Raw genomic sequence first — 26,845 nt, 5'->3', positions numbered from 1 at the left:
GTTAATATCTAAAATAGATAAAGAACTCACACAACTAAATATCAAATAGAACAAACAATACAGTTAAAAAGTGGTCAGAGGATCTAAACAGGCATTTTTCCAAAGAAGACATACAGATGGACAATAGGCACATGAAAAAAACTCAACATCCCTAGTCATCAGGGAAATGCAAATCAAAACCATAATGAGATATCACCTCACACCTGTCAGAATGACTACCATCACAAAGATGAGAAATAACACATGTTGACAAGGATGAGGAGAAAAGGAAACCCTCATGTACTGCTGGTGGGAATATAAATTGGTACAGCCACTATTGAAAATAGTATGCAGGTTCCTCAAAAAAAAAAAAATAGTGCTACCATACGATCCAGTAATTCCACTTCTGGGCATTTATCTGAAGAAAACAAAAACAATACTTCAAAAAGATATATGCATCCCAATGTTTACAGCAGCATTACTTACAACAGTCAAATATGGAAACAACAAAAATGTCCATCAATGGATAAAGAAAATGTGGTATATGTGTTTGTGTATGTGTATACACACACACACACACACACACACGCACACACACAATTGAGTGTCACTCAGCCATAAATAAGAATGAAATCCTGCCATCTGTGACAACATGGATGGACCTGATGACATTATGCTAGTAAAATAAGTCAGAGAGAGAAAGATAAATACTGTACGTTTTCACTTACATGTGGAATCTAAAAAACAAAACAAACAAACAAATATAACAAAACAGTAACAGACTCACAGATACAGAGAACAGACTGGTGGTTGCCAAAAAGGAGAGGGATAAGAGGAGGGCTAAAATGCGTGAAAAGGATTAAGAAGTACAAACAACTAGGTATAAAATACATAAGTTACAAGGGCATAATGTACAGCATATGGAGTATAGTAAATATTTTATAATAACTATGTGAAGTATAATACATAAAAATATCAAATTACTATGTTGTACATATGGAATTAATAAAATATTGTAAGTTAACTATACTTTGAATAAAAAAAGAAAAAAAAAGACATCCACAGACGAACATCTCTCTTAAACAAAGCATCAAAATCCTTGATAAAATATTAATAAAATTTAGCAATAGATTATCATATATATGTAGAAAATACTGAGGGATCCACAAAAAGCAACTAAAAAGTGAGTTTAGCATAATACGTTTGCAGGATATAAAGTCAATATACAAATTCAACTCTATTTCTTTAGCCACAAAAAATTGTAATGGGTAACTTATTAAATATCAATTATAACAGCAGCAAAAAACATGAACAACTTAGGAATAAATTTAATACAATATGTATAAGATCTCTCCATTATAAACTAGAAAACACTACTGAAAGAATTGAGGAATACATAGTGGTGTGTATCTCAGGAATGAAAGATTGATATAGCATTCAAAAATCATTCAGTATAACTCAATATAGTAATATAAAACAGAACAAAAATGTAAAAAATATTTTGATATATGTGGAAAAATCATTTGATAAAATTCAACATCCATTCATAATGAAAACTTAGAAACTAAAAATGGAAGAAAACTTTTTCAATCTGATAAAAGGTATCTATGAAAAACCTTTAGCTAAACTTATACTCAGTGGTGTAAGATAACTGTTTTACCTTAAGATGGGGAACAGAATGTCTTCATTCTCACCTTTCTAGTCCACATTGTATTGATGTCAGTACAGTATGACAAGAAAAAGAAATAAAAGAAATAAAAGAAATAAAAAACATACAGATTAGAAATCAACAAAACGATGAGATACATCTTCACACCCACTTAGGATGGCTATAATAAAAAATAAAAATAATGAAATAAACAGAAAATAAAGGTTGGTAAGGGTGTGGAGAAATTGGACCCACTGTACATTTATGGTGGGAATGTAAATGGTGCAGCCACTGTGGAAAATAGTTTTGTGGTTCCTCAATGAGTTAAACATTGAATTACCAACTGGCTTAAGAATTCTATTACTGTGTGTATATCCAAAATAATAAAAAAACAGGTGTTTGAACAAAAACTTGTATAAAAATGTTCATAGCAACACTACTGAAAATAGTCAAAAGGTGGAAACAACTCAAATGTCCATCAACTTATAAATGTATAAACAATATGTGGTAGATCTCTATGATGAAATAATGTGCAGTCATAAAAAGGGGTAAAATACTGATACATGCTATAACATGGATAAACCTTGAAAACACTGTGCTGGGTGAAAGAAGCCAGACCAAAAGGCTGTATATTGTGTGATTTCATTTGTATTAAATATCCAGAATCAGTAAATCCATAGAGACAGGAAGCATATTAGTAATTGCCAGGGGTTCGGGGGAGGTGGAAATGGGCAGTGACTGCTTAATGAGCATGGGCTTTCCACATGGGGTGATGAGAATGTTCTGGAACTAGACAGTGATGATGGTTGCACAGCATTGTAAGTGTACTAGATAGCCGTAGTGGTAAATTTTATGTTATGTGTATTTCAGCATAATTTTAAAAAATAACAAAATAACTTTTCTATTCACAGACAACACAATATAAAGAAAATACTAAGAAATTCACCATAAAAACTGTTAAATTAATAAGCACAATTTCAATATAGAATGTCAATATACAAATTTCTGTGTACCACAATTCTGGAACAACAAATGATGGGAAAGTAAACATTTAAAAAATACCACTTAATATAGTACCAAAAAACCATGAACTACTTAGGTATAAACTTGACACAATATATACAAGACTTGTCCACTGAAAACTACAAAACACTATACAGAAAAATTAAAGACCTAATAAAACCAAGAAATATACCATGTTCATAGAATGGAAAGTTTGATATTTTTAAGATGTCAATTGCTTCCATATTAACCTATAGATTCAATACAACCCACTCAAAATCCCAGCAGGCTTATTTATAGAAATGGATAAATACATTGTAAAATTTATGTAAAAAATGCAAAATGACCTAAAACATCCTGAAAAGTTTTGCAACAGAATAAGAAATGTAGAAGACATACACTATCTGATTTTAACACTTATTAGATCAATGGAATAGAGTAAAAAAATAGATCTGTATATAAATTTAGTTAATTGTTTTTTGGTAAATATGCCAAGATAATGAGAAAAGATAGACTTTTCAATAATTGGTGCTGGAACAACTGAGTATCCATATTAAGTAAAAAAAATAATAATAACAAAAATAATAAAAATGCTTACCACACACATGAAAAACAAATCAAAATGGATCAGGATCCTAAAAGTAAAAGCCATAACCACAAAATGTCTAGAAGAAAACAGGAAAAAAATCTTTGAAACCTGGGGATAGGCAAAGTAGTCTCAGGACACAAAAACATTACCCATAAAGGAAAAAAATGATAAACTGGATTTCATCAAAATTAAAACCATCTACTCTTTGAAAGTCATCACTAAGAAAATGAAAACACAAACTGCAGACTGGAAGAAAATTTTTGCAAAACCTGTATCTGACAAGAACTTTTTAGCCAGAATATATAAAGAACTCTTACAACTAAATAAGAAGAAAATACAATTTAAAAAATGATTATAAAATTTCAACAGACATTTCACAAAAGAAGATATACTAATGTCTGATAATCACATGAAAAGAGGCATAACAGTCACTGGAAAAATGCAAATTCAAACTATAATGAGACAACATTACATATTTATTACAAGAGCTAAAATGGAAAAAAGAAAAGAAAAAAAAGGGAAAGAAAAAAGCAAAAAGAACTGGAAATATCAGTACAGACAAAGACATAGAGCAACTGAAACTCATACGTTTTCAGCGGGAATGCAAAATGATATAGTCATTTTAGAAAACAGTTTGTCAGTTTCTTAAAAAGCTATGCCCGTACTTATCATAAAACCAAGAAATCCCTAGTAGTAACCAAGAAAAATAAAAATATAGGTCCACATAAAGATTTGTAGCTCAAAACTGCAAACACCTAAAATGTCCATCAACAACTACAGCATCCATACAGTAGATAAACAACTGTGAAATGTATACAATGAAGTAATACTCAGTAATAAAAAGGAATGGACTACTGATATATGCAACAATATGAATCAATTTCAAAAACACTATGCTGAGCATAAAAAGCCAGACATAAAAGAATATATGCTCTATGATTACATATATAAGAAACTCTAGAAAAGACCAAATGTTGTTACCTCTTGACAGTGGTGGTGGGTACACGAGTACATATACATTTGTCAAAGCTCACTGAAATGTGTATTTCATTACATATAAATTATACCCTTGGGCTTCCCTGGTGGTGCAGTGGTTAAGAATCCGCCTGCCATGCAGGGTACACGGGTTCAAGCCCTGGTCTGGGAGGATCCCACATGTCGCGGAGCAACTAAGCCCATGCGCCACAACTACTGAGCCTGTGCTCTAGAGCCCGCGAGCCACAACTACTGAGCCCGCGTGCCACAACTACTGAAGCCCGCGCACCTAGAGCCCTGCTCCGCAACGAGAAGCCACCACAATGAGAAGCCCACGTGCCGCAACGAAGAGTAGCCCCCGCTCACTGCAACTAGGGAAAGCCCATGCGCAGCAACGAAGACCCAATGCAGCCAAAAAAAAGTATACCCTAATAAAACTAACCCTAAAAGTTAGCAGTGTAACTTTACCTAAATTTACTTTTTGAAGAACAGACTTAATCTTGTAAACATCAATACCTGTACACATTAGCCCCTTCCATTAGGAGCTGAGAGTTATGCAGATTAGTATAACTAATGAATTCTTTAAAAGGCTCTCATAGAGAATACAAAGTGGAATTGACAAATACAGCCTTCTTTACTTCACTATTAGATCCGAAATTTTTTCGGACTTTTCAAGGTTCTGTCTATCCATGAGCTAAATAAATAAATATTTCTACAATGGTACAAAGAATAGACTATTATGTCAAAATAAGTTAATGGTAATCAACCTATCAAGATTTATTGGGTCATTACTAGACACAGTGTTGACCATATAAAGGGAGTAAAGAAACTTATTTATATGCCAGGGACTGTGTTTTACCTTAACACGTATTATCTCATTTTACTATTTCATTGTGCATATTCCATTATTTCATTTAATCAGATAAAGTGATCATGATATTTAGTCACATAAGATTGATCACTATACTAAGAAACCACTATCTGTTATAAATTCTAGAGATGTTTTATGAACATTCTTATGAGAAAAAACATTGGAGTCATATGTCTAGGTAGGTAAAGGAAATTTTACAATGTACCTATTCTTCTTATTTTTACCAGGTAACAAGCATTTGTACTGTGCTACTACAGCCCAGGCACTCTTTGAAAGGTTTTATTATTTTACAAATAAGGAAACTGAAACAAGAGAAAGTAAGTAACTTTTATGTAACTTGTCCAAGGTCACACAGTAAGTAGCAAAGGAAGGATTTCCATCCAGGCAGTCTGGCTTCAGAACTCAAGTCACTAAGCTTCCACTGTTACTTCCTATACCAAATCAATACTATCTTTTATAGGGCAATCATCTTTCTTACATAGCCTGAGTATGTTTTAAGGCATGATACTACTATTCTTCCAGAGGATTACAAAAAAAGCAAAACAAAACAAACAAAAACTGGAAGCATAACTTACTTTTAAATTAACCAAAAACAATGTACTAACTTATACAGAAGAAAGGTAGGTTTAGAAAAAATTCCAGTTGATTCTGATATGCAGCTCCCAAACCAATCTCCCTGATTTGAGAACTATTAACATAAAGCAAGCACATATTTTTCTCTAAATATTTAAAAGTTAAAGCATTCTCTCATGCCAACAAAAAAGACAAAAATCAGTTACAGCAATTGATACTGGTGGAAGGAGCATAAAAGGCTGGGTTAAGAGTGTATAGTATTGTTTCCCTTTCGGAAAATTAGATATGGCAAACAAAGAAAACCAGGATAAACACAGAGGCCTCAGTTATAAATGAGACTGCCAACTACTTCAACTGTAATTACACACACTGTCTTAGAAACATATATATATATGATATTCATGATACTTACTTCCAATTTAATTTTACAGGTAAAATAAGACATCAAACTATAAAGTCTACAGTCACTTAATTTTTTAAAAAATCACATAAATATACGTGATAAAACAAGTTTTAATGGATGTATTTTAAGATAAATGATTAAACGAAGCAACCTCATTTGAGGAATTTAAAGGCTTTAAAGTAGTGGCGTCAGGTTATCTCCTTGGGAAAAAATAAACTGAAAATTAGAAAAACTATATTATTAGGATTTTTAAAACCTTACTAGACAGGTTTTTGTGTTTCAAGTTTATCATGTGGGCAAAGGAGGAAGTGAAGGAAGAGAAGTAACTAACAGCCAGTTTCACTTAATACTGTCAGAAAAATGTTGACAAAATATTTTGTAAATGAAATCTTTTGTTCAAGCAGTAGGGGGAGCTAACGCATTGTTATTGATATTGCTTTTTCTTTAAGGGTAGAGAATGTTTTCAGTTACTGTGTACAAAGAGAACTTCTTTAATTTTAAAATTACAAACTGTATGCATTATCTTCTTATCATTTCATGATTGTTAAGAGTTTTAATTGAACAGAACAGGTTAAATGTAAAAAGGTGACATAATATTATTATATAATTTTTGAAAAATGTTCAACACTAACACATTTCCAATATCAGTAATAACATTCCCTTAGCTAACACATTAAAAGTTAGCCAACTATATTATTTAAGTAATATAGTTTATTTAAATATTTGCAGCTATCAGCTATAAACACTACAGGGGAAAAGATCAGGTAATAAAAATGTCATTTAGATTAACATTATTTAATTAAATGTTTAAAGAGTTATAAATATAAACGAACCGAATCCTATTGGACTGCCTGGTTTTACTATTTGTAGGTTGAGAACGTACTTCAAGGGTGAAAATTTTTTTCACTCAAACGTCAGAATGAATAAAAGAGAAACTGAAAGCCTCATTTAAAGGCAGACCATTCCCTACATCTATTCTTGCTACCTTTCTAATTTCATGCTTTCAAAATTGCCAAAATAATTTTTAAAAAATTCAATGGTCATGTCACTCCTTTTCACTGACTTTCCAGCTTTTAGGAAATAGGTCCAAGTCCTTAATTTGTCTTGCAAGACCATAAATGATCTAACCAACACCCATCTTTCTAGCCTCAAATCTGGCCAAACTGTCTCTCAATCTCTGCCCTCCAATCATAGAAATCTTCTAGTTCCATGGAGATACATCACATTCTTTCCACCACAGGGCCTTTGAATATGATGGTCCCAAAGCTTGGAAGGTCCTCTGTCTTGTACTGTCCTGGCTACTCATCCACCGTATCTCTACACAAGTCGTTTCCTCAGAAAAGCCTCCCGCTTACAACAACAATCTTATGTCTATGTCCTATCTTTATGGCTCCCTATACGTTTCCTTTTTTTCCACTTACACAGCTAATAATTTAATATTTATGATTGAACACTATCCTGAAAGTTTCACAAGGACAGAACACTTCTCTTCTGCTCTTCACTGAATTTCCAGTGCCTGTCATATCTTAGTTGATCTGAGCTGGCATAACAAAATACCACAGACTGGGTGGCTTAGACAACAGACATTTATTCTTCACAATCCTGGAGGCTGGAAGCCTATGATCAAAGTGCCAGCATGTTCAGGTACTGGTGAGAGCTCTCCTCTTAATTTGCAGATAGCTGCCTTCTTGCTGTATCCTCACAGGGCAGAGAGAGAAAGAGCTCTCTCTCTTCTTCTTACTGGATTAAGGTCCCATCCTTATAACCTGATTTAACCTTAGAAACTTCCTAAAGACCTATCTCCAGATACAGTCACTTCGGTGGTTAGGACTCACAGCTACAATGAACATTGACCAATGATTTCCTCTTTGCTAAAACCAAAGCATACTTTTAATTCTCATTCAGTCTCTACATTTGGCCATGCAGTTTGTATGCCATTTCTGTACAAATCTGGGGGCACCTTTCACAGATTAGCACCCTCTAGAATTATGCAGTGTACAACCTGCACATTAAAGGCAGTATCTGGTCTTCTATGTCTCGCTACAACGTTCAATATTACTAATGAATCCCTCTTTCTGGAAGATATTCATCCCTTGACTTCCATAACACCGTATCCTGATTTTCAATCCTATCTTTCTTACTACTCTTTTTTTCCTACTTTGTGATTTTTTTTTCCTGTCCATCCCTTAAATGTTCCTAGGCCCTCTTCTTTCTCACTCCAGTCACACTCTGCATGGTGATCTCATCTACTTTCACAGCTTGACTCACCACTTAAATGCTCATGACTCCCAAATCCACACTTTTAGTTCAGATCTCTACTCTGAATCCCATATCCATAGAACCAGCAGCCTTCCAGAAATCTCTTTTTAAATGTCCTTTTAGGCCACATAAACTTGACGTGCCCCAAACTGTGTCAAAACGGACTAAGAAGTGAAAGCGGAGGACACCACCTCTGCCGCAGCGGAGGACACCACCTCTGCCCACCCCACCAGACTTCACAAACGGAGACCAATTTGTTATTTTCTGGTTTTACTGTTTTCATTGTTATTTTTTGCTTTTGGTTTTGGTTCTGGCCCACATTTCATGTATCTCAGGCCTGAAGGTAGAGTAGGAGTCCCCTTTTGTCCCTGTGGACATTGTAGACTGTCTCAAAATTCCATTCTAAATTCCCAGTCACATGCCTTACCATATGCCAGTGGCTGGAAAACTAAAGCTCAAATGTCCCAGATTCCCTTACAGCTCAAGTTCCACACATGACCTAGCTTTCCCCAAGCTGATACACTGTTCAGTACTATGAAAGCAGAAGTGATGAGTATATTTGTGCTGTTTCTTCTAGCAAGCTTGGCTTTGAAGGTACTTAGATAGTCTGCGGCAAAAGTTAGTGATTCCAATGTCCAGTTCCTAGTTTTGTGTGGACTAAGAGGCAGCGTGTGAGACTTCCATTTCCTGGCATTGGTAAGGGCTAAACAAGTGTGGTTCTGGAGCCAACAGCTGTGGATGCTATTTCCTCATGTTCTTCTGAGGGCCATTTCACACCTGCATGGGGTGAGGAAGACAGGAGACAAAGTCCAGGGTTTGCTCAGGGTCGGGAGACTATAAGAGGGAACTCCTACATAAAGCTGGGTTATAATATCAGTATAAGGGTGAATGAGAAATAAACCTGTTGCTCAGAAGGACAAAGAAGGAAAGTTGCCTATCTCAACTTTGGTATTCAGTAGAAGGAAAGGAAAAAATCTTCTCCTCAGGGTACTGAAGAATTTCTTAAACAAAAAGTACAGAACATAAAGGAGATGATTAATAAATTTATCTACATTATTTTACAAATTCTGTTCATCAAAAGATACCACAAAGAGTGAAATACAAGTTATACAAACTGGCAAAAGAAATTTGCAATACAATAACCAACAAATAATTAGTATTCAGAGTACATAAAGAGCTTCCAGAAATCAAAGCTACATAATAGAAAAACAGGCAAGGAAAAAAAGACATTTCACAGAAAACACAAACAGCCTTAAACAATGAAAAGATGTTAAATGTTGGCAAAGATGTGGAATCACAGCAATGTTTAACTGCTGCTCATGGGACTGTCATTTGAAAACAACTTAGCATTGCCCAGTAAAGGTGAAGAATCACATATCCTGCAACATACAACTCCATTTCCAGTAATATACTCCTGCCTATGTTTGTCAAGATATGGACAAGTAGCATGGCTTGTAAGAGCAAAACAACTAGATTTAACTCAATGGTAGAGTGAATTATAAATTGTGATATATTAATACGCTGGAATACTACACAAAAGTGAAAAACTGGAGCTGCACTACATGCTGATATTAAGTAAAAGCAGCAACCAGAAGAATACCCACCTATGTTGTGATTCCATTTACAGAAAGTAGAAAAACAAAACACTTCCAGAAACAAGAAAAACACTTATTTTATACACAGATACATTTTAAATTATATTGTTAAATAGGTAATAAATTAAGATGATTTGATAGGTGATAAATTTAGCATTCTTTCAGCATAGCATCTGATAAATTACTTTTAGATTCCAATATTTTATTTTATTGTTTCCTTTAATTAAAACAGATGCTTCTAAGTTCATCTTTAATATTTATATCAAATGTATGTATTTATAAATGTAAAATAGGTTTGTATATTTCAAAGAAATACTTAAAGAGAAGCAAATACCAATACACCCACCACCCAGCTTAATAAGTACAACATTACCACTACTTTAGAAGCCCCCTCAGGATCCCTCTCTAATTGTATACTCCTCCTTCCCCCTAGACTTAACAATGATATTGAATTATTCCTCAAGCAGGTTTTTAACAGGCTTTATATATGTATGTTTTATTTTACATGCATATAATATATATACCTTTATATACATTATTTTATATAAATATAAAAATATTTAAATAATATATTTATGTAAATATGCATTTTATATCTATTATTTTTAATAAATATATTTTTATTTTATAAGTTAGTTTCAATAATTATATATATATTTTATTATGTATATACATAAACATTTTATTTTATATATAAAACTATGGTGACAGAAAGCAAATCAGTGGTTGCCCAAGGCTGGGCTTGGAAACAGGGCAAATGGGCCTAAGGAAACGTTCTGAGGTAAGAGAAAGATTTTAAAACTATTATCATTGAATTGTATTCTTACAATAAATAAATTTTATGGTTTACAAATTATACTTAAAAATCTGTAAAAAAAAAAAATACATACATAGATTTCACAATCTCCTTTGGGAAACCTCTGTGACTATGACTAGCCCAGGCAACATTTGCTTACATTCCTCTGTTACAGTACTTATCAAATCAGGCTACACTGCTTGGCCTATTTTCAACTAGAGTTTAAAGCTCCTAGAGGACCAGAATGTTTTTTCAATACTGTATCACTCTCTTCTACAACCTATCCCATTACATCCTAGAGCAGTGTTTGAACTTCTCTTGCTTATTGAGAAGGTGTGACATTGCATAATACCCTGATGGAGGAGCAAAGGCAGTAAAGAGAGTGTGGGGTGAGGTGCACAAGCTCAGGACCCTCACTGTCAGGTTCAACTGTAACTGCACTGCTGGTAAAAGTGTAATCTGAGGCAATTTATTTAATCTTCTGTGCCTCAGTTCCCTTATCTATAAAATTGAGAGGATAGATTATCTCCTTCAAGATAATCTATCCTTCTATCCTTATGCTATAAGGAATGAATAATATAAAACATTCAAAACAATGCCTAACTAATAAGCATAAAAAAAGGTACTGGACATCATTATCACTAGGAAAAAGCAAATTAAAACTATAATGATATACCACTATACATCTACCAGCATGTCTAAAATTACAAAGTCTGAAAATACCACCTGTAGAAAAAAGGTGTAGAGCAACTGGAATTCTCATCACTGCTGCTGGAAGTGAACATTCACTTTGGAAAACTACTAGCAGTTTCTAAAAAACTTAAAATACACCTACTCTATGACCCCCCCCCCCAAATTCATTCCTATGTATATATCAAAAAGAAATAACAAAACACAAACACATAAAGTCTTTTACAAGAATACTGATAGCAGTTTTATTCATAACCCAAAACTAGAAATTCAAATGTCCATCAGCAGAAAAAATTGATAAATTTTGGTATATTCATAAATGGCATACTACTCAGGAAAGAGGAAGCAAACTACATAACACGAAACATAAATGAGCCTTTAAAACATTATGCTGAGCAAAATAAGTCAGGTGCAAAAGCATATATGCTATATGATTCCATTAGAATGAAGGTCAGGAACAGGCCAAACTAGTCTATGGTGATAGACATCAATATAGTGGTTGTCTTGTGAGAGGGGAGTATTGCCTGGAAAAGGGCAAAACAACTTTCTGGGGTGATGAAAATATTGTATATCTTGATCTGATTCGTAGCAGGGCTGAAAAAAATTTATCAAGCTGTATACATTTTTTTTTTTACTTTATAAATTACACCCAATAAAATACTCAGCATGAAAAGATTTTTTCCTCCAATTAAAATGTTTTTTCAGTTTTTAAAAGATGTTAAAAAAAAAAGTATCTGCCATGTAGTAAGTATGCAGTCAAAGTCTTCCACTATTATCAGTTCAAGCTGGCTAATCTGTTAGAGTGGATAGGAAATAATCATGATCAAATGTGGCTGAGGAAAAAATTAAACAAAACAAACAGTCTCTCAAAGAAGGGGAAGAAAACAATTACATCCACTCTCTCTGCTGAATTGAGAATTCCCTGTAAAGTGCATGGATTACTATCTGGTTTGGACCTCTTTGATATTGCCTCTTGCATATTGCTTTTAGAGAAGTTTAGGGATTTTATCTGTTTTTTAAAAAACATTTACTTTTACCAGGACAACCAATTAAATGCTTTTAAATATTATTCAGGTTTTTCTATTGACTTTTAAATTATACATGAACTTTCCCTTTTAGGCCCATACTGAATACTATATATATAATATGTATATGTATATATATATGTTTATATATATGTATATGTTTTTATATACATATAAAAATAGGTTTTCTATTTTTTAATATGATCTTGAATTTAATTGTGTGGTGATGACTAAGTTCACTCATGGTGGGGATAAAATAAACATGGACTATTATCTTCAACCTATGTTTGTGATCCTGCACTTAAAACTTTAAGGTCATGTTAATGTCAGCAGCTAGAGGTAAACTTAATTATAACTGTGGAAGGTGGGATGCCTTTCGAATACCACTTTGAAATGTTTTCAGTGGATCAGGTAAAATAAGGTAAAAGCTAAGTCAGGTGCAGAGGGATATGTGTGCATGTGTAGGTGTGCCCCCAGCATTCCTATACTAGGAAATTATTTGATGATTATACAGTTAGCAAGACTCACCTTAGTCACTTGATGCTCAAGACATTCCATGAAACAACCAGAACCTGCTATGCATTTTCTACATTTCCAACAACGAAGAATACTTATTTCTTCTTGATTATGATTTTTAGTTATCAATTCTTTACTTCTCTTCATCTGTGGGAAAAGTAATGCATTTTTAGAATGTTAAACCGTGTCAGATTAAACTTGATTTTCTAAACCCTTTGAACAGCATTAGCTACATGAGGACCAGAAAGAAGAGAATTATCATTTATTGAGGTATCTACTAGTCTTAGGCTAGGGGTGCTCTATAAACTATATCCAGGATTAATTCTGATAATAATGCATTATATTAGTGACTACCAGCTTATTTTATTTTTGCAGAACATTTTGTCTATTTCTTTCCATCTGTTCTCACTAAAAGTGGTAAAAGGTAAGAACAGTTAAATAAGTTACTCCAGTAACTTTAAAAGTCACAACAAAGAACTATAAATATTCTTACAAATAGGATGTTTTGAATAGCCACAGCATTAAATTTTAAATATAACAGGATTTACTGAGTTGTAGTTAATTCTGTGAAAATTAGAAGTAATTACTTCACACGGGTCAGAATGGCCATCATTCTGGAGAAAAGGGAACCCTCTTGCACTGTTGATGGGAATGTAAATTGATACAACCACTATGGAGAACAGTATGGAAGTTCCTTAAGAAATTAAAAATAGAACTACCATATGACCCAGCAATCCTACTACTGGGCATATACCCAGAGAAGACCATAATTCAAAAAGACATATGCACCCCAATTTCATTGCAGTACTATTCACAATAGGCAGAACATGGAAGCAACCTAAATGTCCATCAACAGAGGAATGGATAAGGAAGATGTGTACATATGCACAATGGAATATTACTCAGCCATTAAAAGAAACGAAATCAGGTCATTTGCAGAGACGTGGATGGACCTAGAGACTGTCATACAGAGTGAAGTAAGTCAGAAAGAGAAAAACAAATATCGTTTACTAACGCATATATGTGGAATCTAAAAAAATGGTATAGATGATCTTATTCGCAAAGCAGAAATACAGACACAGACGTGGAGAACAAACGTATGAACACCAAGGGGTAAAGGGGGGTGGTATGAATTGGGAGATGGGGATTGACATATATACACTATTGATACTATGTATAAAATAGATAACTAATGAGAACCTACTGTATAGCACAGGGAACTCTACTCAATGGTCTGCGATGACCTAAATGGGAAGGAAATCCAAAAAAGAGGGGATATATGTATACGTATAGCTGACTCGCTTTGCTGTACAGTAGAAACTAACACAACATTGTAAAGCAACTGTACTCCAATAAAAAAAAATTACTTCAAATTAATGGGAAAAATCCTGTATCCTAAATGCATTAATTTCTGTTGTATATTATATTCAGTGGAACAGTTAACTATACTACATCTTGTGCTATGTGCAAAGACTTAGATAATAACCCTACCAATTTTTTAGTCTATTTTTATACTTGAGATTTTATGTCAGTATTGTGATTCAGACCAATTTGGGAAAACAGTTTCATACTAATAAGGATTCCAAAATAGGTGCAGTGTATTTAATAACCTGCCTGGTAACTACTCATTATAAAGAAAAGAAATGTTATTCTATTAAGCTGTCCACAAGGGCCTGCTTAGCTCCCTGGCCACATTTCCTCATGTGTTAGATCTTTAATATTTCATTTATTCAACAAACATTTACTGAGAGCTAACCATATGCCACACAATGAGTCAAACTCTGGGGGCACAAAGATGAGTAAAACTTATTTTCCGTCACAGAACTCACTATGCTATAGATCAATAGTTTTCTACCCTAGCTCATAGAATAACTTGAGAAGCTTTACAAAATAGTGATGCCTAGGCCAGGCCCCACTCTTAGAAATTTTGACTTATTCTGAAATGGGGAGGGAGTTAGGAATGGGTACTTTTTATTAAAAAGTTCCCCAGGTGATTCTATAGTGTGGTCAGGGTGAAGACAGGCTGTGTTAATACACAAACAATTAATTAAGATGTAACAGCTGAAGGGACAAGAGAGGGAACATAGATGGACTTCAACCAAATTTAAAGGAAGGATTTGAAGAATTCTGCCTGGAAGGGCACAGCATGCCCCTCTTGCAACCTATCTAGCTCTGTCTGACCTTCAGGTGCTAGGCAGCAGTTCAGTCTCCACTGACATCTTCAGAACCCATCCTCAGCCCAGTTGCCACTCTACTTAAGCTTTGTCCTCAATGATCATCAATAATATCTTAATTTGCAAGTGTTGTGACCTCCCCCTGCTTTCACCATTGTTGATGCTCCCCTCCTTAGCTTCATTAGCGCTCCTTTCATCTCTCAGTAGTCTTCCTAGTATCTTCTATCCTCATCTCCCTTTTAAACACCAATGGTTCTCAACCAGGAATGGGGATTGCAGGGAGGGATCACATCGGAATCAACAAGGGAGAAACTCCATATCCGCCTATGTTCTCCCCTTCCCTGAGATCCATACACACCTCCCCACTTCTCCCCTCCCCTCAGGGCTGTTCCATGCCCTCTTGGAGTGCAAGCATGTAGTTAGAAAAAGCCCTATTGGTGATTCTAATAAGTTTTCACTGAGAATCACTGAGAATTATACTCTGTGTGACAACTCTTTTATGGCAATGATTTTTAAATCTATACATCTAGTTTGATCTTATTCCAAAGCTCTAAGACCAATATTTTCAAATTCTGAATGTCAAATGCTATCTCTACATGCATCTCCTTTAGGGTCTTTGTACTGGCTGTTCGCTCTGTCTAACCTGTACGGTAGCCACTTGTTAGATGTGTTATTAAGCGCTCGAAATGTGGCTAATCTGAACTGAGATGCACAGTAAGGGTAAAATATACACTGAATTTTGAATACTGTGTAGAAAAAAGAATGTTAAATATCTTAATAGTTTTCATATTTATTTCATGCTGAAATCAAATTTTTAATATACTGAGTTAAATAAAATATATTGTAAAAATTAATTTCACGTTTCTTTTTACTTTTTGAATGTGGCTACTGTAAATTTTTAAATTACATATCTGGCTTGTATTATACTCCTACTGGACAGCACCTGTCTAGACCTCCTCGCCCCAGGTCTTTGCATGGTTGGCTCTCTTCTCATCACTCAGAGGTCAGCTCACATTCATGTCCTCATAGGTATGGTATAAGAAGCACCTGGGGAGTTTATTTAAACGTATGTCACAGGGCCGCAGTCCCAGGAATTCTAATTCAATGTTTCTAGGGTGGGATTCTGCATATTTAACAAGCAACTAGGTGATTCTGTAACAGGTGATCTGAAGATCACACTCTGAGGGACAGAATACAGTCTAAGCTCCATTTGCAACAACATGGATAGACCTGGAGAGTATTAAGCTTAGTGGAATAGGTCGACAGAGAAAGACAAATATGCTACCACTTATATGCGGAATCTAAAAAATAAAACAGATAAATGTATATAACAAAATAGAAACAGACTCACAGGTATAGAGAACAAACTAGTGGTTACCAGTGTGGAGAGGGAAAAGGAGAGGGGCAAGATAGGGGTATGGGATTAAGAGCTATGAACCAGTATGTATAAAATAGATAAGCAACAAGGATATGTTGTACAGCACAGGGAAATATGGCCATTATTGTATAATAACTTTAAATAAAGTATAATCTGTAAAAATACTGAATCACTATGTTGTACACCTGAAACTAATATAACATTGTAAATCAACTATACTTCAATAAAAAAAATACAGTCTAAGCTTCTTAAGATGTCAAAAAAGGTCCTTTAGGTAGCACAAGGGATTCTTGCGATGGAACCGTTCTGTATCTGATTGTGGTGTTGCTCACGTGAATCTACACATGTGATAAAATCACATATAACTAAATACACACACACATGAGTACATGTAACTGGTAAAATCTGAATAAAGTAGATTGTTTGAAGGGTATACAGGATTGCTCCATGAATCTATAATTCACAATTCACAATTGAACCTACAACTATTTCAAAGGAGATGCAAGAGGGAAGAGATATGGGAACATATGTATATGTATAACTGATTCACTTTGTTATAAAGCAGAAACTAACACACCATTGTAAAGCAATTATACTCCAATAAAGATGTTAAAAAATAAATAAATAAAATGCAAAATAAAAAACCTTTTACCGCATACATTAAAAACTCAAAATTTTTAAAAAGTCATAATATTTTTTACCACTTAACTGTCCTGACATACTTGTATAATCCTCTATATTTTTTCACTATATTTTTAGCTGCATACGTTTTGATTGCCTCTTCATATGACAACTTTGCAGTGTTTTCTACAAAGAGAATAAAAAGATCATTTAGTCTTTCCTCTTTAAAAAACAAAAAGGCCCTTTACACTTTTAAAATCCAACTCTTAACTAGCTCTCAAGTCTTGGTGTCCCCTCCATGAACACTCCACACCAATAGTATGCAGATCTTTGTGCATTTCCCTAAAAATACTTTTTTCTGCTTTCCCACTTTCAAATCTGCTGTTCTCTCTTCCTGTAATATCACTTCCTTTTCCTTTGACTTATTTAAGAAATACTTTTCATCCTTTAAGGCTGAGCTCAAAATTTTCTTTTACAGATGCTCCCCAGAAAACTACACTTCCTCCCTCTTCTGTGTTCCCATGGAACTTTGCATGTACCTCTACAGTAGCACTAATCAAGTTGTATTACACTTATATGTGTTATGTGTCCTATTAATTTAATGGTGAGGTCCTAAAAAGCACCATGTTCTATTCAAAGCTGCATTTTTACAATCAAATATTGTACCTGGCACCAAAATGACAGTCAACGAGTGTTCGCTGAAATCAAATCAACGAGATCTGGCAGCTCAACTTACAAAAATTCTTTTTCCCATACCAATTACTAAGTATGCCTGCTTAACCAGCGGGGCAAACCAAATACAAGTCCTTTAGCAAGGGATGTGAGGAGCCCAAGGGAAGAAATAAAGCTGTGTTTATACATATCTGAACTTGAAAGGAGAACTGGAGACTACACTACAGTGATATATTTATAGGACATCTGAGGTGGCTTCTTTCAGAGAATTTATGCTAAAAGAAGACGTCAAACATGGTAAATGAACCTATTAACAAAATGGTAGTCTTTGAACTGATTTGAATACAGCCTGGTTGTCAGACGCTAACTCAAATCCATCCCTAACTCCAGCTCCCTAGACACTAGTATGGGTTCTAGAAAAAAAGAAGCTGTATAAGTAAACAACTGAAAATCCTGTTTTTTGTTGGGGTCTAAACAATTTTGAGCAGATACACCAAATGGCTTTAACACTCTGAGGACCTGGGGGCAGCAACTAGAGAACTATCAAAGCAAACAGAGGAGTGACCTTGGGAAACAGTAAAACAACATGAAAATGAACTTACTGCTGAACACATATGAATGTCTCACAATGCTCGGAAATACTTGGAAGGATTCTGCAGAGAGTGCTGTGTTCTGAGGCAACAAATGCAAATAACAAACTATAAAATTCTGGTATTACTGTTCATAGGACTGTGGTGCAACTTACAGACTGATAAGGTCTAAGAAATTCAGGTATAGTAGTCTGCTTTTCTTCCAAATCCTGTTCCTCATCTCTTACTCCAGTTCTCATCAGATCAGATACATGCGTTTTTCTAAAATGGGGTGCTCCCTTGGGCCCTAGTTCTTCCCACCTATGTCACAGTCTCTGTTATGGTAACTTTCTTGGCTCCTGCCAAAGCTTGGTCTCTCGGACCAAGCTAGCTGCTAATATCTGCTTGATTTTCTCCATATTGCCCGCTCACAGATTTCCTCTTGCCATACTTCACTACTTATCCTGATATTCCTGTCACTTTCTAGTATTTCCTCAACACAGCGGGCATATGTAAAGTAACATTTGGCTGAGTTATGCATACCTCTCAAATATTGACCTATTTCATTACAAAATATCAAAAAAGTCACATTTGTTAACATTACCACCAACCTCACCCAAAACTTCTTTAATTATCGGGCAGTAGTTAAGCTCATAGCAGTGGATACAAGTTTTTCAAAGTGCTAATTTTTGTTTAAAATTCAAATTTTATCACTTGCCACAAATATCACCAAATATCCATGTCTGAATAACCATAGTTTGTCATTCAAGTAAAAATGGTGTGCTGTGGAAAGGTGGATAGTTCAGCTCTCAACTAAAACAACTGAACAAGGGCTTTTCTTCAAGACTACCCACCATCAGCATTCAGTGTACTACAGAAGTGCTTTATGCATTCTTCCCATTTTTTTTCACATGGAATATTACAAATATATGTATTGAAGAGTAAAGATTTAATAAAATCAATATTATTTACTGCTTCAATAAACGGTTTTTTTAAAAATAAATTTATATTTATTTATTTATTTATTTTTGGCTGCGTTGGGTCTTTGTTGCTGCGTGCGGGCTTTCTCTAGTTGCAGCGAGGGCTACCCTTGGTTGTGGCGTGCAGGCTTCTCATTGCAGTGGCTTCTCTTGTTGTGGAGCACAGGCTCTAGGCTTGCGGGCTCTAGAGCGCAGGCTCAGTAGTTCTGGCACATGGGCTTAGCTGCTCTGCGGCTTGTGGGATCTTCCCGGACCAGGGCTCGAACCCATGGCCTCTGCATTGGCAGGCGGATTCTTAACCACTGTGTCACCAGGGAAGCCCAGGGTTTTTTTTTAACTGCATGAGTATGGCAGTGAAGAATAAAATGGCTACTAATACTGTTTGTCACCACTGCCTTGATTCTGCTAAAGGACAAGAAGTTTTACTCTCTGTTGCTTTTCCATGATTAATGAAAATGTTAACAGAGCAGAAAAGGCAAATAACATCTTAGTATTACCAAGAATAGTTTGACCTGACTCTCTGTGGTCCACCAGGGGGTGTGGGCCACATTTTGAGAACTGCTACTTCAGTTCAGCAAAACAGCTGTCCCAAAAATGTTGCCTATGAAAATCTTATTTTCCACCAATATCCTTTAAAATATCTAAGAAGGATAGGTGGGTCCCCATGGAGAAATATATTTATAACAAAGTTTATAACAATTTATGAAATTTTCTATAAAGCCAACTACTGGAATTATAATCTACACAAAGACGTTTCATTCCTTCATCTGCCTTTTGCTACTTACAACTTTTTTATGGTAAAAATCAGCATTTGGCACAGGTCAAATTCTACACTCCTGGGTCTCCAAGGTTTGCTCACCTTCTTTTTATTCATGGATTTAAACTTGAGATGAAGTGGACAAAATATAAACTACTAAAATTTATCTAAAATTAGAAAATAAGAATAAACCAAAAAGACTTTAAAAATTGAAATAGACCTCAAATATCTTCTCCAAAACTCATAAAAAATAGGGGGGGGGGGTCCAGGCAAAAATGATCTAACTGGCAAATTTTTCCAACTCTTTAAGAAATGGATAATCTTTGTAACTTATATAATTGTGGTGGCCAGAAAATATAAAAGGAAGATGAGCTCTGCAAACAAAACATAACCTTGACACACTAGACAAGGAGATATAAAACTAGACAAAGAGAGTATAAGAAAAGAAAATTACATACCAATCTATTTACGAACACAGATGATAAAATCCTAAATAAAATATTAGTCATGGAATCCATCAGTGATGTAAAAGAATAATACATTTTAGCCAAACAAGATTATTTTCAGGAATTCAAGGATGATTCAAAATGAAAAAAAAAGGCCTATATATTTTACAAACTGTAAGATTAAAAGAAAAATAACACAGGACCACCTCAAAAGATGCAAAATAAAACTTTTGGTAAAGTTCAAAATTTAGTCATGATAAAAAGACAGCAATACTTAGCATCCTAGAAACAGAAGGAAATTTCATTAACCTGATAAAGGGCTTACTGAAAACCTTAGCAATTATAATACCTGATGGTAAAACTTTAAAAGCATTCCATGAAAATTAGGAAGAAAACAGAGACAATGATGCTATTTTTCATATTATTCAGCTTTAGAACACAATAGAAGAAAAGTAAATAATAGGTATAAGGATTGGGAAGATTTAGCAAGTGAAAAAGAAATTAAGTGCCTGTGACACCATTTTTCTTTTTTGGGCTGCAGATGTTTCCACCTTCTTAGAACTACATTGCTCATTTCTAATGTACTATTAGTTTCTCAGTCTGGGCACTCATTATATAGGTGTGCTCACTTTGTGAAAATTCATCAAGCTGTATGCTTGTGATGTTTATTTTTCTATATGTATCTTATTTCATCAACATAACCCCATACTTGCCTCTGTTTGAGAAGAGTGGGTAAAGAATTCTCAATATGGAGCAATGTCTACAGTAACAATTTTCATCATCTGGTCCTGGTTACACTGTCAGTGTTTATGATACATGGAAGTCAAGGAATTCCATCGACAGAAGGAATCAGAGATGTATTTTCCTACCTCTGCTTATGGGAGGATTACTTATCCACCACCAAGGAAAAAATGGAGAATGGGGAAGATGCAGGAATGTGTCCCTGCTGCTCTCTCATTATAAAAGTGACATATGTCAAAGATCAGCTTATATGTGGATAAACGGTCCCAGCTCCTTTCATGACCAAAGAATTGGTTAAATGCTAAAGAAGAGTTTGGAATCCAAATCCTACACAATTGGAAATGGGTCAAGATATAAAAATCCAATGTAAAGATCTCTCACATAGGGACAACACTTCTGTATTTTTGTATTTCATGCAAAGAATTTGAATGTGAAGTATTCCAACTTTTCTACTGTAACAGTAAAGGAAGAAAATTTTAAGCTACTGTTTTCCAGCACTTTTATCATCTTTACATATCAATATCTAATTATTTGGACAGAGAAAGGGAAGAATGAATAGGTAAAACATAGGAGAATTTTAGGGCAGTGGAACTATAATATAGTGGTGGGTACATGACATTATACATTTGTTAAAACCTACAGAACTATACACAGAGTGAACCCTAATGTAAACTATGGACTTCAGTCAAAAATAATACATCAACATTCAATCATCAACTGTAAAAAGTGTATCACACTAACACAAGAGGTTAATAATAGGAAAAACTGTACAGGGGAGAGGGAGTATATGAGAGCTTTCTATACTTTCTGTGCAATATTTTTGTAAAGCTAAAACTGCTCTAAAAGTGTCTTAATTATTTTGACATATAATAGCATTATCTACTCAAAGTTATTAATATTCATTAACAAAGGGGAAAGTATACTTTTGTCTTGTTTATTTAAATGATTGAAAATAGTTTTTCCTTTGAAATCTGACATTAACATTGGTTTTCTAAATGTAAGAAAAACTTCTACCTTGTCAGTATGATACCTGTATTAGTTTACTTGGGCTGCCATAACAGAATACCACAGACAGGGTAGCTTAAACAATAGAAATTTATCAGTTCTGAAGGTTGGAAATCTGAGATCAGGGTGACAGAAGTTTTGGGTTCTAGTGAGGGCTTTCTTTCTAGCTTGCAGACAGCCACCTTCTTGCTATGTCCTCACACGGCCTTTCCTCTGTGCATGTGCACTTCTGGAATCTCTTCCTCTTCTTATAAGGACAACAGTCCTACTAGATTAGGGCCCCGCCCTTATAAGCTCATTTAACCTTAAAGGCCCTATTTCCAAATACCATCATATTGGGGGTAAGGACTTCAATATACGGATTTGGGAGGGAGACAATTCAGTCTATAACATTCCTCCCTCTTGTCCCCAAAATTCTTGTCCTTCTCACATGCAAAATATATTCACCCTATCCTAACAGTCTCAAAAGTCTTAACCCATTCCAGAATCTACTCCAAGTCCAAAGTATCATCTAAATCAAGTGTGGCTGAGACCTGAGGTATGATTCATCCTGAGGCAAAATTCCTCTAAGCTGTGAACCTGTGAAAACAGAAAAATTATGTACTTCCAAAATAAAATGGTCGGACAGGCATAGGATAGACATTCCCATTCTAAAAGGGAGAAATCAGAAAAAAGAAAGGAAGGGGTGACAGGTCCCAAGCAAGTCCAAAACCTAGCCAGGCAAACTACATTAGACTTAAGGCTCAACAATAATTCTCTTTGGTTCAATGCTTTGCCTGCTGGGGCCCACTATGGTGGTGGCTTTGTCTTCTGCCCACTGGAATGGGTGGCCTCACGCCCTTGGCCATGGGAGGCAGCTTTGCCCTTGAGGCCATGTACAGGGACATGATCTGCTGAAACTAAGAGGGTGACTCCACTTTGAAACTCAGGAGACAACTTTACCCTCTGGACCTGTGTGCTCTGGGCCTATGCAGGCAGCGGCAGTCCTGCTGATCTCTGAATTATCTTCAGGGTCATTTTTCCCTTTTCTTGAAGGATAAAACATATCTGCAGCCACTTCAGTCTAGAACAGTACCTATAAGACCCAAGCCAGTCTTCTCAATTTTGACATTATTAGAAAGCCCATGTTTTATTGTATGTCTTTCCTTTTATAGAATTCATAGAATAAAATCCTGTGAAAAGTATTGAGTTCAAAATTTCTCAAAAGGTAAAAATCATGCTAGTGAACAAGAAAGAAAAATCAAAGGTGAAATGGCCAAAGAATCTGGAGCTCCCTTATCAATTATCTATATATTTCTTAAAAATTGGAACAAGGTATAAACAAAAAGCCAACAGAGGTAAAACTGATAAAAGTGTGGAAGGAGCAATGCATACCAAATTAGAAAATAAAACACTAAACTGAGTTAGCCAATTCAGACCATTTCAAGGCAAATAATATTGCTAAATTTTAGGTTTGTTTGTTTTTAAGGAAAAGCTAATGAAAATACACTACAGATAAAGGCTGCTGTCAACCTTGACTCTCAATACCATGTTACTACAGCTAAATAATGAAGCATCTGTATCTCTTATCTCTGCTGAAGATTGGTTTGAAAGTAGGAGGTCTATGGATACATATGCCAATGGGAGCATATTGAATGCTCATTAGATGGGATTCCTCTTTAATGTGCAAACTAGACATGAGCTCTTACAAAGGAATGATGCCATGGAGAAAAATACAGACTGTCAGTCTTAGTCTGTTGCAATGATGATAGTAGTAAAAAGCCAGAACTATTTGAGGAAATTTGAGTATTTCTTTTATATACACACTTTTCCTGTATATATAACGTTAACAAAAATACACTGATGTCTGGCAGGATTTTGGAGAGAATGACTACTAAAATCAGAGAGAAAATTACTTGCAGAAAAGGAATATTCTGTTACTGATTGAGATATCCTGCCCATACCCCCTGGGGCCTTATATTAAAGATGTGTATATACTTTTCTTTGCTTAAAAGCACCAGGTTGCATTTGTAGCCATTAGACTGAGGCACAATTTGTCACCTAAAGGTTGTAAACTGGAAGTGCTTGGTAGATTATGTCTCCATGAAATAAGCAGTTATTTCTTTTATAATATAAAGAAATGTTCTCAGTGTAAAAGAAATCTCACTGTTATGTAGGACAAAGTAACCTCAGAAGTAATCCACAAATGTTTTGCAGAAGTGGGCTTTGAAACCAATGATTGTTCACATAAACAGAACATCATATGTAATAACTCTGTTGGGAATATGCTGCACAGATATTGGTTATTTTGTAAAATTGATACCATGTCAGCTCCCCCTGCTGATGTTGAATCTCCTTGATGTGTGCTGTGAACACAGAAGAACTGGAATAAAATGTGCTCAACTCCAAGCAGATACAGAAAAGAAGCATTAATAACACTGCAATCAATGGTCTGTGAAAAACTGCAAAAATATAAGTAACTGAGTTTCAAAGCAGCAGTCACTACACTTGTTTGTAAACTGTTTAGAACACATCAGGTCCTGAAAATTAATCTTACATTAGGCAGAAATTAAAACAGGGTTTTACAGATATAACTAGAGTCCTGTGGAATTTATATGCCTTATGTGGTTCAATAGATATTTTTAGAACATGTATTATTTAGTGAAAGCTGGCTTGTAATTCAGGATCCCTCTTAACACTAGCTTTCAATCTTTGTCAAGGGTATCAGATACTTTACAGGTACAAATAGGAGGCTGGATCAGGTGATTTCTAAACTGTCAATTCTATAATTCTAGACTTGGTAGCTTCAGTGACTAAAATGGCAATTGAAGCCTCCAATTTATTAACTCTACAACTGTCTAAATCACAAATTACAGAGAGACACCTCAATTTTCTTCAATAATTGTTGGTGTTACATACTTCAGGGTTGAACATGATAAAGTCAACTTCAACAACTTTAACTGTTTAAATGGTTCTGCATACACTTTAGTGTTCACATCGAGAAACATTTTTCTTGGAAAGCACCCAACTTTTGTTGACAAAGAATTATTCAGTAGTTCAAACTACCTTATCACCATCTGGTCACCTCTACCCACCCTCCCTTTTCTTCCCTTCTACCTCCCCTGGGCTTGCTGAACTCTTAGGCATAATACAATGCATATTCTACCTTAAGGAGAAAAGGTAATATAAATTTGATGCTGTAGTAGCTACCAAGTTCTTTTACACTCTCACATAGCTTCTTAAACTACACACTACACTTGAAGTTGAATACCATCTCTTTATTCTTTTAAATTTCTCCTTTCCCCTCTTCTTTCTCACAAACATACCTCAGACACTCAGTCTTGAATGCTCACTGCAGTCTTTGAATCCAAGTGACACCTTTAAGAATTGTAAAAATATCATTGAAGAAATGTAGATACTTTGTAAATTCTGTATTTTGATTAATTTTGCTCATTTAAACTGCTACCACTCTGGTAAAAGAAGGAATGCATTCTAAAAATGGATGAAAGTAATAGTATGTAGCACCCAAATATTCACTTATTTCTCACATGCTACTTCCTTAGGAAGAAAATATATGAAAAGGTAGAAATTACATACAGAATTAATCGAGTTATGAGAAAAGCTAAAATATATTTTCAAAATGGTGTGTGTCTATTTGTTCTCATATGTAAATCTTAGAAATCACCATATGATGAGTCTACAAAGTTTTGTTCCGAGCAATAGGTATAGTCATATTTGGAGATTTTTGAGCAGACTAGGATACATCTGAACATATTTTTTAAAAAACTGCCAAAAATATTTCTGATTGGACCAAGAAGAGGCAGTAGCAAGAAGAAAATAAAACCAGGTGATTTTTAAAAATTAATTTTAAGTTGTGTTTTGAGGCTACAAATATTCACTCATTCAGTGAATATTTGCTGAGAACCTACTGTTTTGTCAGGGAACACACACACACACAAAAAATAAAAATAAAAATAAAACATGTACTGTGAACGCATATGAGAGGGTAAGAGGGGTTCTAAGCCAGTTGGGAGAGAGAGAGTAGGCAAAATTGTCAGGGTTCTCAGAGGAAAGTATCTAATTAAAGAATTGATCCTGAGGTCAAATGCAGCCTTGTTTCCCCAGGTGCTTCGCAGGCTGATTTCTTAGAATGGAAAATAAGAGCTAAAACATATTTACTTTATGTAAAATATATTAATATGATATGAAGCATGGTCTTAACTGAAAGCTGATAAGAAGTAAGTTGTGGAACTCACCATGCTTTTATTGGATGGCTATATTCTTTTTGATGGGTCAAGTATCAATAATCAAAAAAGGATTCAAATGGGAAATTGGTAACAAAAATAAGCACACTGGCTTCAAAACCCTTTTTTCTTCTGGGCAAAGGTGTAGTTACACAGAGATGCTTTTTGCTGGATACAGAGGCAGCTATACTAGGTTACTGTAAAAGATTGCTAGATAATGGAGACAAAAAAGTAGTAGGTATCTCCTAGCAGATAAAGCACTGACCTGGAAGCTAAGAAACCTGGGCTTGTTTATTTTACTTATTTATCCCATCATCTTACCCACAAAAGGGTTTAAAGCTCTTGGCACTTTCATTGT

General features: G+C 34.8%; 1 protein-coding gene across 7 annotated transcripts in view; it reads right to left on the bottom strand.

Annotated features, from left to right (window-relative positions):
* The window catches only part of RNF180 (ring finger protein 180), a 286,491-nt gene that overhangs the window by 244,132 nt on the left and 15,514 nt on the right, over positions 1–26,845 (bottom strand). For 5 of the 7 annotated variants that reach the window (XM_059916459.1, XM_059916460.1, XM_059916458.1 and 2 more), the window contains exon 2: positions 12,934–13,068. The exons of 1 other annotated variant lie outside the window; for it this stretch is intronic. In XM_059916459.1, the coding sequence (XP_059772442.1) occupies positions 12,934–13,068 (135 nt within the window). Of the gene's footprint in view, positions 1–12,933; positions 13,069–26,845 lie in introns of those variants that run through there. One more of the 7 variants, XM_059916463.1, reaches the window with a different exon arrangement.

The sequence above is a fragment of the Balaenoptera ricei genome, chromosome 3 (assembly GCF_028023285.1).
Source record: "Balaenoptera ricei isolate mBalRic1 chromosome 3, mBalRic1.hap2, whole genome shotgun sequence".
Taxonomy (NCBI): domain Eukaryota; kingdom Metazoa; phylum Chordata; class Mammalia; order Artiodactyla; family Balaenopteridae; genus Balaenoptera; species Balaenoptera ricei.
This window is presented reverse-complemented; position numbering and strand designations above follow the sequence as displayed.